General features: G+C 30.8%; 2 protein-coding genes, 1 non-coding gene and 1 pseudogene across 4 annotated transcripts; 1 reads left to right on the plus strand and 3 right to left on the minus strand.

The window, feature by feature from the left end:
• The first annotated feature begins 2,219 nt into the window (after positions 1 to 2,219).
• Positions 2,220 to 2,300, plus strand: LOC114410989. Its single transcript, XR_003666377.1, has one exon. It is a non-coding gene; the product is annotated as a small nucleolar RNA snoR64a (small nucleolar RNA).
• Positions 2,301 to 4,012: 1,712 nt separating this feature from the next.
• On the minus strand, positions 4,013 to 8,153 carry LOC114408596 (protein BASIC PENTACYSTEINE6). 2 transcript variants are annotated; one of them, XM_028371697.1, is made up of 5 exons: positions 7,965 to 8,139; positions 6,489 to 6,666; positions 5,863 to 5,906; positions 5,529 to 5,700; positions 4,013 to 5,382 (listed from the first exon to the last, which is right to left on the minus strand). In XM_028371697.1, exons 4-5 carry the CDS (start codon positions 5,598 to 5,600, stop codon positions 4,438 to 4,440), a joined length of 1,017 nt encoding a protein of 338 aa, XP_028227498.1. In that variant the 5' UTR covers positions 5,601 to 5,700; positions 5,863 to 5,906; positions 6,489 to 6,666; positions 7,965 to 8,139; the 3' UTR covers positions 4,013 to 4,437. The 2 variants fall into 2 exon arrangements, with proteins under 2 accessions (XP_028227498.1, XP_028227497.1); XM_028371696.1 differs by lacking the exon at positions 6,489 to 6,666 and having other exon boundaries at positions 7,965 to 8,153.
• A 2,450-nt stretch (positions 8,154 to 10,603) lies between these two features.
• Positions 10,604 to 11,509, minus strand: LOC114408292 (annotated as a pseudogene).
• Positions 11,510 to 17,103: 5,594 nt separating this feature from the next.
• On the minus strand, positions 17,104 to 19,028 carry LOC114408597 (aldehyde oxidase GLOX1-like). Its single transcript, XM_028371698.1, has one exon. The coding sequence runs from the start codon at positions 18,961 to 18,963 to the stop codon at positions 17,371 to 17,373; it is 1,593 nt and encodes a 530-aa protein (XP_028227499.1). The 5' UTR covers positions 18,964 to 19,028; the 3' UTR covers positions 17,104 to 17,370.
• Between the last annotated feature and the right edge of the window lie 1,499 nt (positions 19,029 to 20,527).

Here is a 20,527-nt window from a genome sequence, read left to right on the forward strand (position 1 = left end):
ACTCAATCCAATTCAATCTAACACAATATTATATTTTATGATTATTATTGACTTTAAGTATTATAAGTTGTAAAATAATGTTATATTTATGATTTTTGAATTCTACAAATAATTTATGAATAATACTTTTCTCATTTGTTGTCAACTAAAATATCTTACTACTTTTTTACCTTCATGTTTTTTTTTTCAAAACTTAAAGTAACAATTTTTTAAGTACTGGATCCTATAATTAATCCAATTTAATTAAAATTAAATTGGATTGGGTTGATAAAAAAAAAGTAAACTCAATCTTATAAGTTAATTATATTGGATTAAAAAATAAACAAAATATTATCTAATCCGAGTCATTTACAACCCTCTTCTTGTGGGGTCAATTTGTTATTTTTACGTGATATTTTTAAGTTGCATTTCTTAGGATGATTATTTGTTAGTTTTTCGGGGTGTAGCCTAACAGGAAAAAGGTTCAAATAATAAATATTTCAAGACAATAAAAATACTTAAATGATAAATAATTAAAAAACGTTTTTTTAATTATTACATAGAGGGGTTTTTTATATACGAGGAAATTTTAGTTTTTCAATAATGTCAATTAACTTTGATGTTTGATATGTAGTTTTAAAAATGTTATTGGGAAATATTGTTTTTAGTAATGCTTTTAACACTTGGTTTCTCATGAAATTATTCTCATAAAAAAGGTGAATATTAATTTTCCTCGTTGGAAAAAAATTAATATTAAAAGATTGTAATATCTTCATTAGCCCGGCCAATGCATGGCATTTTGAAACATTTTATTATTAATTATGATAAATATTTTATAAAATATATAGTTTTGATATTATTTATATATCAAATACTATACTTTTTAAATACCTTTTATTTTTTAATTCTATAAAAAATAATCACAGCATCAACTAAAAATTGTTAGTGTAACATTCAAGAAATATTGTAGTAGAACCCGTAAAAAATTCGAAGTAAAGAGAATGAAAAATTACAGTTTGTTAAAACTAAATAAATCATATTGATAAGAGTTTAATGATGGAGCAAATAAGTGTAAAATAATTTTATATTATTATTCAATCATAAATTATGATTTATATGATTCTCAAGATAATTTTTTGCAAAAGTTAATGTGTATAACCTTACTTTTCATATAAATATTATAAATTTGTCATGACTTAAACATTTCTTTAAATATTTTATATTTTCGGTGTATAATTTTTTTTTATTAATTACATGAATATATTTTATAATTTAAAAATTTATAAAAATATATTTAGAACAAACTTATCCAACTATATAATTCGATAGAATTGTATTTTGAAATTCATTCCAATTTCCATATAAATGCTATAATTAATTATTTATAAATGTTATTATTTGTGTAAAAAAAACTATATTGTCTATATAAATCATTTAGATTCAACTAGTAACAATAATATTTGAATAATTTGTAAAGGGAAAATATCAAATAAACAACATAACAAAAAATAAAGTACATATATTTAATTATTTATAAATTTAATTCTTTTGAATTTTTTTAATTAATATCTTATTAAAATTAAATTAAATATTTTTCTGACAAAATGGTTTGCTATTTTGGATCTAATATTTTATTTAACTATAGTAAGACCATCGTATTTTGTGAAATCTATAAATCGCTATGAATTAATAATTTTAAAGTTTCTAAACTATTAAAAAAGGATTCCTAATAAAAAAAATATATGGGATTATTAATAATAATTATTTCATATTTGATCACCATGAGAATCTTATGTTTTAAGGAATATTTAAGTCATGTTAACTTTGTGATATGTAAAAGAGAAAAAAAAAATATATAATTTACACCGTCATCTAGTTATAAACTATTATTTACAGTAAACTTGTTAAAATTATCTTACGAATCATATTTATGATTGAATGAGAATATCCATGTTTTTATGAACAAAATCCTAAAATTTGTTCAAAGGAAATATATTTTATAAAACTATTTTAATTGGTAGCCGGGCGATTAGGTTCAGCAGGCCATATATCCCCAAACAGCATGTTGTGCTTATCAAAAAGAAGTTCCGTTGGTAAAACACTAGTCCCTAATTCCTGTTCACTGGTTTTTCTCCATCACAATCTGCCTCCTCTACAGCTCCATCACTTGTGGTAGGGGTTGGGTTGGGTTAATTATTTTGTTTCATGTGTGTTGCCAGTTTAGTGGGGACAAATGATGAATCTTCTCAATTTCTTAAGAACTCAAATTTTGATTTGGGTGCAATGAGCCAATCTATTATTTGAATAGGAAGATCTGATGCCAACCTCAAACCTTGGATTGGGTGAAAGCCTTTCCTCTTTTAGTTTATGTTCTTATTGTAATTGTTTCTAACGTGGTTCTTGTTTTTACTGTTTAGATGCGAAGTCTATGATTATGTTTTCTCCCAACTACAGATGGTGTTGGTTATTAAAATTAAGAACGAGATAGCCAATGATCAAAGTCTTCAATTTGGCTGAAATGCAAATGAATTTCTTGCATTTCTCTGTTGAATATCTTGATCTAGGACGGTCTGAGTCTACTTACATCACAACATTGTTTTTCATACTGAATTCGTTAGTGTCGGATTTATAGGTTTGCACAGTCCTGCGGGTGATGAGAATAATTATTTTACAGTTATCCCTGGCTGATGTAGCAGCTGCTGAAAATTTGTAACCTGACATGCACTGTTAGGCTGAATACAACCTTGGAATATCATTTTAGTTTCTTGTAGTTTTCCTTCGCTTAATTCTCAGCAAAATAACAAAATGATTTTATTTTTAGATCAAATCACATCCAAGTTTTGTCATGATTTCGAATCAGTTTCCAAAGATATGTGCAGCCAAAAAGATTCACATATTATAAAGATGGGTGCATACATATAGTGTGTTTATTTCAAAGAATCTAACGAGCAGTGTGTGTTTTGCATACATGGGAAGAAGTTAAAAGTGAGTCAATGCAAGCAAGCATTCAATGTGTTGAATTTTCAGCAACTTATATTATAAGACAGGAAAACAGGGCAAGTTGGCAACCATTGGAATTTGGAAAGCTCCTTGTCCCCTTATAAGCATGGCAAGCTATCAAACTAGCAAGCATCAAAATGTATAAAATTTAAAAGAAATGAAAAGAAAATGAATATTTAGAATTAAAAATAACACAGATAAAATATTTTTAAAATTAACAAAAATTAAGAAAAAATATATTAAAGAGAAAAGATTTTAAAATTAAGAAAAATTTAAAAGGAGTTACTTTGTAGAAAATAATAACTGATTTAAAAAAAATAATTCAGAGTTGTCTTGAAAAGAGAATATAATCAAAATTGTTTCTCTCCAGTGTAAAAAGTATTTTATTATATAAAAATCATTAGCTATTTGGAATTTATTATTAAAGTTGATAAAAATTAATGTTCTAAATGGAAAATCTTTAATCTAATGTGCAAAACCAAACAAAAAAAATGGGAACAGAGACCCGGTCTCTACAGCTGCAATACATTGATCTCGAGTTCTTTTGAATCAGATGCCATAGAGATTACAGAGAGGACAGTTGCTTCTTGCACAACATAAATCGCTTCTGGCACTTTCTTTTTTTACATTTTAATGCGTGCTTGATTTGACATTGAAAAATTAATGTTTTATAAGAAAGCATCAAAACATAAATCATATTATTTTAAAATTAATTTTAACCAAAATCAATTTAATTTAAAATCAACTTTACTACCGTACATCCAAACACACTTAGAATTCCAGAATCTAAAATAGGTGCCGAAAGCAACTCTGCCTATACAGAGACGTTAATCTAGTCTTGAAAAATTCCTCTTGAACATACCCTTTCTCCCCACAGCGTATCTTACACCTCCTTTGTTAATAAGAAGCAGAGACAGGAGAGGGAGTAGCACGGATTTGCTAATAAACCAAGGAATAGGTTCATAGGGCTCATATTCGCCACCTCCTGTAGCAATCACTAATAAAAACTAAACTCATAGATTGGGTTCCAATGTGGAGGAAAAACAAACATGAAACAAGGAAAAAATTAACATACATAGTTGATTTTACATATTAACGCAGAGAGGTTCCAGGATGACTGAGGACACGAGTCTACAATTATTCAGGTTTAAGGACTACATGCATTAAACAAGACTATCTAACAGTTATTTATCCATCCCATCATGCAGACTTTTTATACATGCCATTGGCGCCATCAGACCATCTAAGAAAATTAAGTGCGTACAAATGACGAACGAGGATGACTTTAACACCAGGCTTATGCATCCTAAATATAGCAAGGACATACTCTAATCATTAGCTTTCCCAGATGACCTTTACACTTACATTATTTTTCTCATTCGACTTGAGAATCCATAATTGATCGCTAAAAGCTGTTTCTATTCATGTAATGCTGCCCCACAAACAATTTCTCATCCTCTACTTTATTGTGATGTAACGGTTCGTTCCATGTTTTGCCCAATGGTCCTTGAGGTCAACAGGGTTTGACAGATCATGACCTTCTGCTGCAAGGCGACTAAGCAGCTTGTTGAAAGCACTCCCACTCATCTTCCGACCACCTACCCGGGCATGTCTCTTGTTGGGCACTGCAGGAAGTGGATACATTGACAGAGTAGTTGTGCAACAGGCAGACTGCCAACCCCCATTACCCCATTTGTAACACTGCCTCAGGACACCAGTACAAGAGCACACAGGAGCTGGCATGGTTGAGTCGTCATACGCCACTTGGTTTAACCCCAAGTCCTGTCCTTTCCAATCAGCCTTTGACACAGTTAACTGCTTGTTAAGATCATCACCTCCATTGACCATTTCCTGACCACTCTTCCACTCATGTGACTTGCCAAACATAACCTTGTTCAAGTCTTCGCTCTCCTTCTTGACTTTTTTTGCTGGTTTGGAAGTCTTCTTATTAGGTGAAGCTGACTTTGGTTCCTTTGGTCGCTTGGCCCGCCTCGGTTTCCCGGCCTCAGAAGGGATGGGGGCTGCAGGGAGGGCATCGGTTGTGTGCATTTCCCGTGTGCTGTAAGAGGCATCACCCATGTTAGGTATATGGTGTACCTGTTGCTGGGGATGATGTATATGCTTCACACCACGTGAAATTTGGCATCCTGGAGGGCATGATGGCATACTGCCACTACTTAAAGAGGTTTCGCGATACTGAAGAGTTGCAATTGCATTATCTCGTTCCAAAATTGCATTATTACGTTCAGCAATTGCAGCATCTCGCTGCATGAATGCCATATCGCGCTCAGCATATGCTGCTTTTTTCTCGGAAATGGCCAGATTTCTTTCTTGAATGGCTGCATCTCTTTCAGCCATAATTGCCATAATCTGCTTCATGGAAGGCTGATGTTGCATCAACCACTGCAATGCAACATCCAGACAAATATTATCAAAATCAGTACCTTTCTTAGCAGGGAGTACATGCTGCAATTACAAATTGTTTGTGCAAAATAGAATAGTAAATTAGTAATGAATTCATCCATGAGCATAAATGTATTTTCATATACCTGTCCCTGAGCAGATTTATATTGATCTGCTGCTTTGTGCCTTCCATTTTCACGATGCCCGGCATCATCCATCAGAAACCCACAGATGGCAGCAAAAACTAAATATTGACTCGAGGCTTCCTCAACCAATATGGAAGAACTTGGTTAATCAAACAATAGTATGCTAGAAGTCCTGCATTCATAGAAAATCTTCAGAGTTTATATTTGCAACTTGGGATAGTTAGTTGATCTCTGTTGTCCTTCTCTGTCTTGGGGTGCAGAATATTGAGTAGGAATGAATAGCTTTATAACAACTCCTAACAAGAATGGATGTCACAAAGTTTAAAATACTTACCATGCTTATACATAGGGATAGCAGGTACTAGATCAAAAGTAAACCTATACAAGAATGCAACTTAGTAAGTCTACAATATAATAATGAATAAAACTTGAAAACAATGAAAACTATATAAAAGACTTGCATATTAAGCCTCAAAGGAAATCTGGGATAAAAATAGCAAATAATAAATAAGCTTTTAAGTATGTGGGTAAACTTTGGCAAATTTGAGGTTTGCTCTTCATGTATACAAGCATATAAGCATAAAAAAAAAATTAAAAGATTCCAGAAAGCTTAAAAGGAAATAATGGCTTAAGTGGATATGCATGGCACACATGGTAGTTATGTAGTAAGCAGAGTTACCACGGCAACAATAATAGAAATATTTAGAAGTTCATGAAACTATCCTGATTTTATGTCAATCATAAATCGTATTTATTTGAAAATTTTCATGGAAACAAGGTAAGTAGTAGTGTAGTAAGCAGTTACCACTGCAATAAAAATAGAAAGAAAGAATAAACTAAATTTTCTGAAATTATCATAATATCATATCAAAGTTATCAGTCATTATTCTTATTTCAAAACTTCCATGGAAACAATACAGAAACATAAAGCAAGAACAAATGAAGAAAGATAAAGCATACCAGGGGAAAACAAAAAGAGAGGTGAGATGAGTGGGTAGAAAGAATCCTTATTTGATTATTATGTTCTGACCACATAATGCATGGATAAATACCACACAAATAATGATGACAAGCAACCATATGACCAAGGTCCTCTTTCAAGCAGCACTTCCAAGACAGGAAGACCACACTCCTAAATCTGAATATCATTTGACAGGAAAGCAAGTTTCAGATGCATTCTTCTGAAAATTATTATCAACTTTCATTCAAGATTGTTGATTGTTGGTCAATGATAGTTGACCTTGCCTTTTTTATCAGAAGATGAGAAGTGTTGAATTGGAAAATCTAAGATGAAAATGGAGGGGGAACATAATGACCTCTTACTCCAACATGAATCAATCAATGACTCCACACAAAAACTTTTTCATCAACAATCCAATCTGATACTCCAGTCACGGAGCCACATGAAAACCGAATAAAAATGGAAAACCATGAGTGAAGTGCACTACAAAAGGAAATAAGGTGAAAGAAGTGGCCATTCTGGAATTCAAAGATTTGGACACAATTAAGTTGAGCAAAACAAAAGAAAATCTTCTTTTTTTTTCTTAATAAAAAAAAGCAGTTATGTTTATGACCTGATGGATAAGTGAATATCAATAAATAGCTGAGTGGATTATCATCCAATAATTGAATATCAATAAATGGCTGAGAAGATAAAAGTCATAAAACCATATTCGTGCTCACTGGCTCTTTCTTTTTAATCAAAGAGAAACTACCCAAAACCCTGCTGCTAGCTCATTCCAAGTGGCCTGTAGCACCACTTGCCTGACAGTTTATATGAACAAAGTTCTCAATAAGTATTTATTTATAAGAGAATAAAACAAAAGGCCAAAAATAAATTAACCTTCTCCCATTGGCTCAAATCTACCCATACACTACAACTTTTACAGAAGTTCTCACATTTAACTTGTGTAAAAGCTGATTTGAAAGCTAATTTTAAATAATGAGAAAAGTTTAATTCATTCTCCTTTCTTATTTTTTTCTCTAACAAGCGTTGAGAAGTTAATGCATACAGACCTAAATCTTTTAACAGAAATGAAACGCATTTCCGTACAAAAACAAAACAAAATAACAAAAGCCACGATGCCTGGATCTCCAAAACGGTTCAATCCACCACTCACGGAGGATCTAAATTTTCAATCAATAACAGATTCCGAGACAGTCAAACGTCGCACCCGAACTAAAAGCTGAAATACTAAAAACATTAAAAAAAAAAATTCCTGAAGAAGCAATTGCAACGGAGTGAGCAATTATTGAAGAGAAAGAAACCGAAAAAAGATGCTAAGAGGCGAGAAACAACAAGTCAAAGCAAGTCAAAGACAAAACGAAGCGAGAAATTGAAGGTGGATTGGGTCGGACACAAAAAAAAAAAAAAAGCGATAAACAGGACATGCGAAGTGAAGATTAGGAAAATGAAAAAAAGAAAGAAACCCTAACCTCCGCTGCGAGTGAAGGAAAATTGTGCGGCACTGGGGTCGGGATTTTTACCAGGTTGTGTCTGTATCTGTACCTAAGCGATGCCACTTTCTCTTCTTCCACTTACATTTTTCTTTTTTCTTTTCTCCGTTTTATCGCAGAAAAATAAATAAATGAAATGCGTGAGTTATCAAGTCACCGGTTCGTGTCTTTCTTTCCACTTTCAGCCATCCAATTGGAATGCACATCGATATTTGTGGTACTACTACATTACTATAATTGTTATTTTTTCTTCACCTTTTCTAATTATTTTCAGTAATTTCCCCCTTTTTCATCTTGACTTTAAAAAAGTTAAAACCGCCCAAGCTGCAAAATAATTAATAAGGACAAACAAACTATTCTTTTTATAACTAATGAAGTTGTTTAAAAAATATTCTGAATTTTTAATGTCTAACAAATTGTGTATTTCTTCTTGAGCGACGCGACATTTTCTCGTTTGTTGATGATCCATACATTCGATGTATTTTTTGTATTTATATGCAATATTTTAAAAATTACCACCATGTTGAAATTAAATGTGAAATTTGAAAAGGAATGGAAAAAACAAATAACAAAAGTTACGAAAATAAGTGGTTGGTATTTTGGAATGGTTTGAATATATCAATGTTTTGTTTTACATAATTTTTTTTAGATCATAGACTATGGTGTCTTTTAATTTATTAAATTAGAAACAAATTTATGTGTGATGTGATTGTTGATGACCCGAAGAAATTTTATACAAATAAAAATAAAAATCAAACTCAAAGAAATAAATTATTATATGAATATAACAAAACATTTATACTGATACGCCAATCCTTTGAGTTGTTTTGTTTTACATACTAGGCTTAATGGTAATAGTATTGACAGTAAAAAGTAATATCGAAAATATAATATAGACATTGAGCTTGGTATGGTTACCCAACATTAGAAAGTGAGATAGGCCACGTGCGTTAGGATTGTGTTTTGTTGGGTTCTTTACGTTAGTGGCACAGGTCTTGCTGCTTGCCACGATGTCATCACAACATTCTTGGTGGCCTTTGCCAGAAACCTTGATGCCATCACTGCCCATTACTACTTCTCAGTCTAATGCTAATGCTTCCTCTCTTTTTGAACCATTTGGATCAAATAAGTCAAGCAATTTGCCTACATCTATGCTTCAATCAACTATTCGCCCAACTTAGTTTTTTTAAAATATATTATATTATTAATATGAAATATTTAACTTTTATTGATTAATCAAGGGGAGAAATTTGGTTGATTACTTTTAATAAATAGTTTTTTTTTAACTTAAAACTCTGCTTAAAAAATCTGAGTTTAGTTTCACATTTTCACTCGATTTACCCAAATGTTTAGTGGTAATTATAAATCAATTTAAATATTTATTTATTATAAGCCGATTTAAATAAGTCGTATGCGTGTAACCTACAAATCAATTATTCAAAATACATTTAAGTAGATTCCTTTAATCATCTTTGAAATTTCTAATCATTAATTCATGTAAGTGTCTTGGTGAGTGTGACCCTCACCTCAGAGTGTCGCACGTCTCTGTGCTAGAGAGAAGAATAAGTCAACTTTGACAGAAGACAAAAAAAAGGGTCTTTATTTCATTCTTGAAATAAAAAATGACACTAAAAACGATAGTTTGTGTAATTTGAAAAGGGGATTGGGGGTTTTGGTTAACGTAGTTATTTATTTTGGCCCAAGACCTTTTTCATGTTTTACTAGTCTGGTCTTTTTTAACTAGTTTGGGCTGAGTTTTATAATGTGGGCTGAGCTTACTTATTTCTGTAATATCATTGGATTTGTGATATTTGGATATATTCAAAGGATTTGTATACATGTGAGCAAAAATGTTTAAATTTAGTTTCTCTTATGTGAAAATTAATAAAAACATACTAGCTTATCAAGATAATAAAATAAGATTGGACTCAAATAAAGAAAAATAATAAAAATTAAAAAAATCATATCAAAATATTTTAAAATGTCATAATAAAGTTCTTAATTTCATAATGCTAAGAAATAATAATATTTTATGACTATTAAAAGTAATTTTATAATTTAATAAAAAATAAATAATGATTCGGTTATAAACATTTTATTTAAATCAATTATTTATAATTTAATAAAACAATAATTATTTACTTTCCTAATCTAAAATCATTATTATCAAAACGTTACACAAAATTAAAATTTCCTTAATAATTAGTCATTTCATATAAATACTACACATTTCATTTAAATCCTCTCGTCACATGATGAATTAATTACTGTGGTAGAATCTGAATATCTGATATTTCTCTATTATTTGCTTCTCTTCAGCTCTCTTAACATATATATTTAGTTTTAATTTAAATTTGATTTTTTTAAAAGAAATTAATAATATATTTTTTTTCTTATAAAATAACAATAATAATTTTTTTGGAAGGCAAGAAATTAGTAATAATTAAAATAACAACATATCACAATATAAATTATTATCATAAATTTAAAATAAATTTTATATTAAAAATATTTATTTATTACAAATTTTAATTTAATTATAATACTCTAATTTATATATTTTGATTTGTTAATTCATTGTAAATTATAAATTACAGTTTATAAAACAAACATTTATTTCATGCAATCAAGCTAATTCCATCCAACATTATTAAATTGTATTTCTGGTGAGGGTTGCTACCACCCACGAGAACCCTTCCATAACGAACCAAAATCGCCGTTGAGTGTACATCCTAGGAATACTCGATCGACGCGCTTTGCAAAACAAACCTCCACCTAACTGAGCTCCGTTTATGATCAAAACGTCGCCGTTGGGGAGCATCACCCTCCCCATCGGGATGGTCTCCACCGTCCACGTGGCGTTCGGATCCGTAATCTTAATCCTGGCCCCTGCGGGCCCCACCGCAGCCTCAACACTCGCCGCTTCCAAATTCCTCAACGGAAGCAAGACCGCGGATAACACATAGGGTCTCCGGGTACGATCTCACAACGGCGTCGCTTTTGTAGTCAAACAGAATGGCCCGGTTCTTGGCGAAAATAAAAACACAAACGGATAAAGATTGTTCTCCGCGCACTTATCATAGGTCTAAAAAGAAACGGTAAATCGTACTCAGTTGGTTTTATCTTAGGGTAAAACTCGTAACTAAATTGTCTTCTTCCTCCGGTTATAATTTGACATCAGTCTGATATATAATGATTGGTGGAATACCAACGCTTCACCACGAGGGCATTATTTGTTTCTTGCCAGTCACGCGTTTCGCATGGACCGAAGGATCTTATTTTGCCTTCGCCATCGTTGTAGCCGCCGGTTTGGACGAAGAGGGGGCGGAAGGTGTTGCATGCAATGTCGTATTCGAGGGAGTGTGCGGTGCAGTCCGTTATGTTGAGAACCTTGTCGGAGGGGTCGTGGCGGCACGTGCCGTTGGGGAGGGTTAGGTTGGAGAAGACGAAGTCGGTGCGGTCGTTGTTGAGGAGCTGCATGTGCATGGCGACTTACCGATGCTTTTGTGGAGGAGCTGCCACTGGCCGTTGGAATTGGAAGCTTCGGTAACAGAGAGGAAGAAGGTAGAAGAAGAAGTGCCATGAGTTTGAATCAAATTAATGTGTTGGTTGAAGTTGAAGTGCAATGAGAATATTATCGCCACTGCTGAAATTTGCTATAAAAATAAATTTATTCGAATTCTCAATTTTTAAAAATATAAAATTTAATTCAATGATAAAAACCATCAAAAAGAATTACTAAAAAATAATCGTAAACCCTCTTATAAAAGCTTTCTACTAATTATTCTACTTGCTATTAGATAAATTGACTGTTACTTAAAGTTTCCAAAATATATATATATATATGTGTGTGTGTGTCTACTTTATATATATTTATGTGTGTGTCTACTTTTTTATTTAATTTTTCTTTTCGTAAAATACTAAAGTCATAAAAAAGTTATAGAATGATATAGCTAGCTTTCCTCTAAAAAAAAAAAAAACCTGCCTAGCCTTACTCGTATATTAAAATACTTCTAAATAAATGCTCCTGATACACGCATTAACGTGACTAAAATAATACTACTACGTATTTGGTTTCTTGCTTAAAAAGGGTGAAATGAATAACAAGTCTTCGTAAAACCACAAACCTTATTCGATGCATGCATTACAAGGCTCAGAATCAGATATGCACGCAAAATGCACTTTAACTTTTATGAATAACAAAAGAACACCAGTCAATAAATCTTTTTAAGTTTAATTAATTATTTGATCTTTATACCTTCAACAATTTTTGCTAGGTAAGCGGATTGAATCTAATTAATCAACAATTCAATTCAACTCAATTGGATTTTTATAACTTGGATTGGATCATTACATTAAACTAATTTTAGTTTAATGAATCTAATTAAAACTAAATTGAGTAACTAAAACTTAATTCAATCCAATCCACATATAATAAAATTATTAATATAAAAAACTTAAATTAAGCATATCTCATTTTTAAGGTAATACATTATTTTTTAGTTTATCTTTTTCTATTTATTCTAAGGTAATATATTTTTTTATGAATAGTGTTGTGAGTATGTATTTATGATTTTTTTTGCTTATCATACGAATAATACAATGTTCTATGAATATCAATTTTTAAAAATATTCTCACTATTTTGTAGAAAAAATCTTTACTATTTTTTAATTTGAGGATCTCTTTTTTGTTTTCTAAGACTTAAAGAGGTGTCAATTTTTTAATGACCAAACCCCGATAACCAATCAAATCCAATATAGTAAAAATTGGTCTGGATTGACAAAATAAAGAAGATAACCCTATTCAATCTAACACCTAAAAAAACTTCTAATTTATCAATGGGCTCATTTGGTTGAACAAAAAGATGCATGATTGGGTATTGAGTGTCATTTTTCTTTTTCTTTTTATTTTGATATATTAAGTTTTAAATTTTTTATTTTAGTCCTATATATTTTTAAAAGTTTTATTTTAATATATTAAGTTTTAAAGTTTCATTTTGATCATTTATATTTTTTAAAGTTTTATTTTAATAATTTTTTTATTTTTCTTTAAAAACGTTAGTGCTCTATCAATGTTGTACCTATGAAAAAAAAGATTGAATATCACTTTTGATTCATTATGTTTTAGTATTTTTTTTCTTCTTCACTTTAGCACATTAAGTTTTAAAAGTTTCATTTTGTTCTTTTTTGGTTTTTAAAGTTTTATTTTAGTACATTAAATTTTAAAAGTTTCATTTTAATCTTTTATATTTTTGAAAGTTTCATTTTTATCCTTTCTTTCGTTTTTCATTAAAAATAGTTCCGTCAATATTTTAAAATTTAAAATAATTGATTAATTTAGCCGTCACTATTTTATATTAATTATTTCACTCATATTTAGTACTTTTGTCAAAATTTAAAACATTGATAAATTACTAACATTTTTAACAGGAAAAAATAAATTATTAAAATAAAACTTTCAAAAACACAAAAGACTAAAATGACACATTTAAAAACATAAAAAATCAAAGTAAAACTTTTAAAATTTAATGTATAAAAAAATTACATAAGAAAAGTGATACTCAAATTTTAAAAGAGAAAAAAATATCACTATCTCAACATTGAAGACCGTTAAAAGAGAAACATAATATTTATTTAAAAACAAAAAATATTATTATCTCTACCATAAAAAGGGAAATACAATAATAGTTATTTTTTAAAAATGCCATTATCTTTATAATGAAAACTATATAAAAGAATAACATTTTTTATAAAAAAATGACACTTAAAAATAATACTATTTCCAAATTAAAGTAGATAGAAAATCCTAATATTAAAATTTCACCTATACTAAAAATTTAAAATTTAGAAAAACTTATTTAGGGAGCCTTAGGGCTAAGGCCCCCCATTTCCCATGCTCAAAAGAGATACCCAAATGTCTAATTAACAATCATTTTAATTTTTATTTGAGCATTTACTTCATCGTTTTAGTCATTCAATCTCTATTTTGCGACACCGCTAAAATATCGATAGAAATCAAAACATAAGAAATTACTTATAAAATGATTAAAAAATAAATAAATAAATTTCATAGTAATATATTTGTGTATGACTAATAGACTAAAATATGTTTTTTTTTATAAATATCAAAATATTCGAAATCATTTTTACAAAATTTTGAGGATGTTTTTTATCTTTATAAAATATAAATGTGTAATATTTTGATTCAGAATTAGACATTAACAACTGAAAAATATACTCTCAAGTCTAAAAAGATTTTGAACATTTTAAAAAAAACTTATTTTAACCTTATTTAAAGGGGTAGAAATTTGATGGTTCCCTGGCCCACACAGACCACACTGGTGAGGGAAAGAAAGGCCCGGCAATCAGAATTCAGACTTGAGAGAACGTAGCAGTATGATCCGTTACAGCGAAATCATAATATTTGGCAGAAAGACAACAACCCATAGGCTAACTTGTTTGCTAAAGCCAACAACTGATTCAATCCAATATAAATATTAATCGGTTAGATCAGTATTCAGTTTCATGTCCTCTTGTCATCTTTTCTGTTTTTGGAGTCCTCTTGTGATCTTGTGCAGTGCACTTCACCAGTTCACCTAATTATCTAATTCACTGACACTGCATGTGTCGAAAATATATTTTTTTTTTAACTTTTCTTAAAATAATGATAAAAATAAATGTTTTTTTTATTATAAGTAACAAAGTAATATTAAACACACAGTTATGTTTTTCTCTTTCCTGTTTGTTCACTTTAACATAAATTAATATTGTCCGCGAATCAGACGTGTCCTGTAAGTATTTTTCAAATTTGAGAAAAAACTTAAGAAATATTACAAATTAAATACTGTAACTAGAAGATTTTTTTACTTAAAAGGCTCGATGCCATCATGGAGCTATCGTTAATAGACCGATTTATTTACCATAAATCTTCCCTGTACATATGACAAGTCCAATCAACAAAAAGTACAAAGAAAAGTCTACAGATATCAAAACCTAATAAAATAGTATATAGTTTACTCGTAGCTAAGGGGATTAATAAATAACAATAATAAAAGGATCTACCTTAGTTTTATTTTTTTTGTCAACACAAGTAGAATATCTTGATAATATGGTGTTGTATTGTTAGAAAATAATCAAGTTAGTTTAAATATGTATTTAAGAATTTGGTCCTCGAGGTCATTTATATAAAAACAATTGTTAAAAAAGGTTAATTACGTAAGTGGATCTCAAAACTTTGGAGGGTTATTTTTTTTTTTGGACAAAGAATATCATAGGCATGCTAAAATAATGTTAATTACATAAAAATGATAATATATGTAAGTAAATAAAATTAATGCATTTTAACTAAATTCCTCAAAATATGCATGCTACAGTAGTAGCGTGTGACATTTTGCCTTGCTGGCTAGAACTAGCCGAATATCTCTTCATTAATAGTAATACCCACCAAAGCATAGTTCAAATGGTGCCCGCATACCTGTTGCGAACGAAGAAACAGCTTATCTAGAGTAAGCAAAGCAGAAAGCAACGTCTTCAGCTGATAACGTTGATCTCGCTAAATTTAGTGAACGCTCAAATAGTTAAATTAATCTGAACTTTTGTCTTACTTATTCCAGTAACTAGTTATATCATATCTATTCCTTCATCACTGAGTTCGATTCTGTACTAGTATTTGCCTTTTTCTTTTAAAAAAACGAAGAAAAATCCCTAACCAGTAAACGGAAATTGTACAACGCGCTTTAATTTGGCTGCATGCATTATCTAGCTGTAACGTAAGGCTGATAAATCTGCGTACTTGTACCGAAAAACATGAATTGGCCTATGTTAGAATACTAAAATGATGTTTTACGCTTCCTTTATTTTAGATTCTCACCGTTTCATAATTATTGGTTGTTAAGATTATTTATATACTAGATTATAATAACTATAGTGTACGAGAGCATTTGGAAGAATTATTATTCAATTATAAGTGGTTTTTTTGGGAGCTTTTATATTTTTTTAACCTCTTATGTTTTTTAATTTATTTTTCATATTTAATTTAAATTAATTTTTAAAAATTATTTTAACGATAGTTAAATATATTTAAATATTATCTTTTATGACAACAATAATTGATAACCATTGTCAAAAAATTGCTTCCAGATTGTAAAAAAATAAATAAGAGAAGAAGAATGTTAATTATGTTGTTTGGCTATAAGATAAGAAAAAAAATACGATGCTATAATATTTGTTGGTTTGTCTCAAAGTTTAAGATATTAAATCCTTATATAATGTCCACTAGCGAACATAAATAAATAATATTCATTTATCAAAATAGTTTATTATCGTATGAAAGGAAAACTAATAATGTCATTGTAACGGTAAATGCAATAATCTATAGCTTTCAAACTGCAACAACAAATTAAAAGGGAAAATATATACTATTAAAAAATTAATGATATTTGAATATTTTTGTCTAAAAAATACAATTATCTTTGCAATGAAGAGACTATAAAAAATAAAATAGAATATTTGTCCAAAAAGAGATTAAAATGCCATTAACTATTTTCACAATAAAAAACTACTAGTACAAAAATTAATAAAGTATTTTGTAAAAAAAATAAGTAATAACTAAATATTATAAATCTCAGTCAAATTTTCTCAACAAAAATAGTAATCTTAATATACATATTAAAAAAATAATTTAAAAAATTAGGGGTGAGTAAAGGCTCCATTGTATTGTTCATACATATGTCCTTCACCTTGGTTACGTGATGACTATGCTGATAATGGTAGGAGTGATCACATTCAAGATGTTAATTTCACAAAAACAATGGAATTTTTTAAAAAAATTTCCCAACAAAATGAAATGGGTAGAAATAAAAGTGAAAAATTACACGTGTTTTAAACTTAGTATGGGTATATCCCACCAAATAGCTTTTCAATGCAATAATAAAAGATGGAAAGAAGTGAAATGCATAAAAAAGAATTGTTCCCAAAAGATGTATTTAACAATAGATAAAATGAGAATATTGTTAATGAACATTGTTTTTTCTTATCTATCAACCTGTTTCAATTTAAATATTTTTTCATTCATTTTTATTTTAATAAAATAACTTTATTTTCTATTTTTTTTTTCAAATTTTTTGTTTACACTTCTGACCAAACACAATGTTAAGAATTGCAAAGAAATATCCATGAACTATAATTACAAACTTCCTAGGGTATTATTTACACGCCCCATAGGCCATAAATGGCTTTATTTGAATTTTATCTTCCCATATCTTACAGTTTAAATACTCACTCAAGAATCTGTTCACTCCCAGACATTCACAACAATAAATAACTTGAATAAAAAGAACATATACGAACGAAGTTGTCGAGCAGGCAGAGACGAGAATTCACAATTTCACACCATCTGGACCCAAATACCGTGGCTTGGAACTTCTTGATGGACCACAAACAGCAGATAGAAACCCGGTGGCGCAAGAACAGCGGAAGCCGGCGCGGTAACTTCAACCTCGTGCGTTGATTCTCCAACCCCACTCAAATGGTGCGGCTTCAGCACCAACAGCCTCTGATTCATGGAGAACGAGTGCGTGTTAAATGGCGGCGCCAGCATGGTAACAGACACCGAATCCCCAACCAAAGTCGCGCTCACCTTAAACCGAAGCCTCAACGTCTGACCGTACTTGAGTTTTGTTTGGGACGCAGGAGATACTATTGCGGGACGCACGTTAGAGAATCCGGGCTCAAGATACCAAGGAGAAAACGCTTCTAACCGCAGTTCCGTTGGAAACAACACTTTGGTGAAATTGTAATACGTGTGAGGGTTGCTCCCAGCGAGAAGAACTCGCCCATCGCGAAGCAAAACGGCACCGGAGTGGTACATCCTCGGAATATGAGACGGGTTCTGGACCTCAAATCTCATCCCGACCCGCTTGTTGGGTTTATAAAGAAACGGGTTTAACACCGGGTTACGGCCCAATTCCCAGCCCGCAGTCCCCACAGCTGCTCCATTAACAATCAAAACGTCGCCGTTGGGGAGTAAAACCATGTCACTCATAACTCTCGCACTCGGCATGGTTTCCATCACCCAATTCGCTTTCGGGTCGGTTATTTTAATCCGAGCGCAAGTTCTCAACGCTCCAACAAACTTACCCGAGAGAGTATTCCGAAAAGCCCCTCTCGGGGCTCCACCACAAATCAGAACCTCAGCCTCCACATTAGGTTCTCGAAGAGGAAGCAAAACTGCGGAACCGGTGCTAGGATAACACCGTGGATCTCCACCGGGTATTTGAGGGTAGGTTCTCACGACACTGTTCTTATTGTAATCGAACAAGATAGCGCGGTTGTTGGCAAAGATAAAAAGGTTGCCATCGACGTTTAGAAAAACAAACGGGTAGAGATTGTTTTCAGCGTTAGCGTCGTTGGTTTGAGCAAGAAAAGGTAAACTGTAAGTATTCTTGGCTTGTGTCTTGGGGTAAAACTCGTAGTTGAATTGTCTTCTTCCTCCGATAATTATTTGACGTCCATCTGGCAAGATGTGATTGGTGGCGTACCATCTCTGCGCCGCGAGTCCATGCTGAACTTCTGCCCAGTCGCACGAGCGGCACGGGGTGAAGGTTCTGACCGCACGGTAGCCGTCGTTGAAGCCACCGGTTTGGACTAATGTTCCGTCGGGAGAGACCGAACCGGAGGAGCACCAGACATTGGTTTGGACAAAGAGAGCGCGGAATGTGTTGGCTGCGACGTCGTATTCGATGGAGTGGGCGGTGCAGTCGCGTTTGACGACCAACTCGTTTGGGTTGTTGCGGCATCTTCCGTCGGGGAGGGTTAGGTTGGAGAGTCCGAAGTCGGTGCGGTCGAAGATGATGACGCGGTCGTTGTGGAGAAGCTGCATGTGCATGGCGACAATGCCGATGTTTTTGTGGAGGAGCTGCCACTGTCCCTTGGCTTCCGCCGCGTGAAAGAGGAGAATAAGGAGGAGGAGGAGTGTCATGGGTGTGGTGTGGGAGAACAGTCAAAGAAGGGTGAGATAAGGTAAGTTGCAGTGCAGAATGGGTTCGCTGCTACCAGCTTTAAATACTGCTGAGGAATGCGGATAATAGAGAACATTGGGAAATGCTTCCTCTCCCAAACGCAAGGCCACGCGTGGGATACTGTTCAACAGTTAAAAAAAAAAATACAAAAATTGAATTTCTAACTTTTGGACAAAAGGTTCATGTTAGGGCAGATAGCTGCTGGCTGCAGCAGCTTGCATGCGTAGGCTTGTTTGAAGGTTATTTTTGGACAAGCCCGTGGAGTTGAAGGTCAAACTCTGAATAAGTATTTTTTTTTTCAGACAAATTTTTAGACTTATTAATTAAAAAAATGTGAGTTGTGGAAATTGATATATATTAGGAGACAATTTATTTAATTATAACTAATTATTATTTAATTTTAAATTTTGTAACAATTAATGTATTCAAAGATAATTTATTTGACTGATTGATTTTAAACTTGAAAAAAATTATATATTCATAGATAATATGTTTAGTTAAAATTAATGACTAATTGATTTTAAATTTAGTGAAAATTATACAGCCTTAAATATCATTTTGGTTTTTCTATTTTTTTTAATATTCATAATTTTGATCTCGTTATTTTAAAATAAAAATATTTAATTAATATGTTTTCAAAAACTAATTTTTTTAGTTTTCCTGTTTAAAATATAGTTATTTAGTCATTTATTTCTGTAAACTTTATAGTTTGATCCTTCTAAAATATTGATTTCTAAGAGATTAATTTAATGTAACTTAAATTTAATTTTTATTAGTAAATATAGGAGTGTGAATATAAACTTAGAATAAACTCTCTTTTTATTGAAAAATAATAATTTGTTACAATGTTATTTTTATTAGTAAATGAGATTGATTTCATCAATTTTCTCATTTTTTCTTTTATCTTAACCACTCGAGCCACCTTATATCTCGTTAGAATAAGCTGTTAGTTTAGTTTCTTTTTTCTTTTTGAAAAAAAATTAATTTTTTTATATAAAATCATATTATATATATATATATAAATTAAGTTACAATTTAATGATATTTAAATATTTTCATTCAAAAATAAAAATTTATAGTCAACTTAATTGATATAAAATATTAGTATCATCACTTCAATTTTTATAACCATTTTTTTTAAATGAAAGTAAATAATTAACTATAATTATAAAAAATACCAATATATATAAAGTTGTTGGTTTATTTCGTCTCAATAAATTACTTTACACTATACTTTGTAATTAATATGACACGTCTATTGTCTATTGATAAGATATTTACATAATTTCATGTATTAATATATACAAGAGTATCAATTAATTTACTCTAAAAGCATTTCTTTCAGAGTTATTCTTTATATGCATTATTCATTTTCTTGAGTTTAATAGTTGGAGTAAGTTACTAATTTTATTTGTTAGATTTTAATAAAATAAATTATAAGAATAATAAGTATTTATGAAAAAAATTAATGTGACATAATACATCATCATTTTAATTGATTATCACAATAAAGTTTTTTTTTTG

Source organism: Glycine soja, chromosome 4, assembly GCF_004193775.1.
Source record: "Glycine soja cultivar W05 chromosome 4, ASM419377v2, whole genome shotgun sequence".
Classification (NCBI taxonomy): domain Eukaryota; kingdom Viridiplantae; phylum Streptophyta; class Magnoliopsida; order Fabales; family Fabaceae; genus Glycine; species Glycine soja.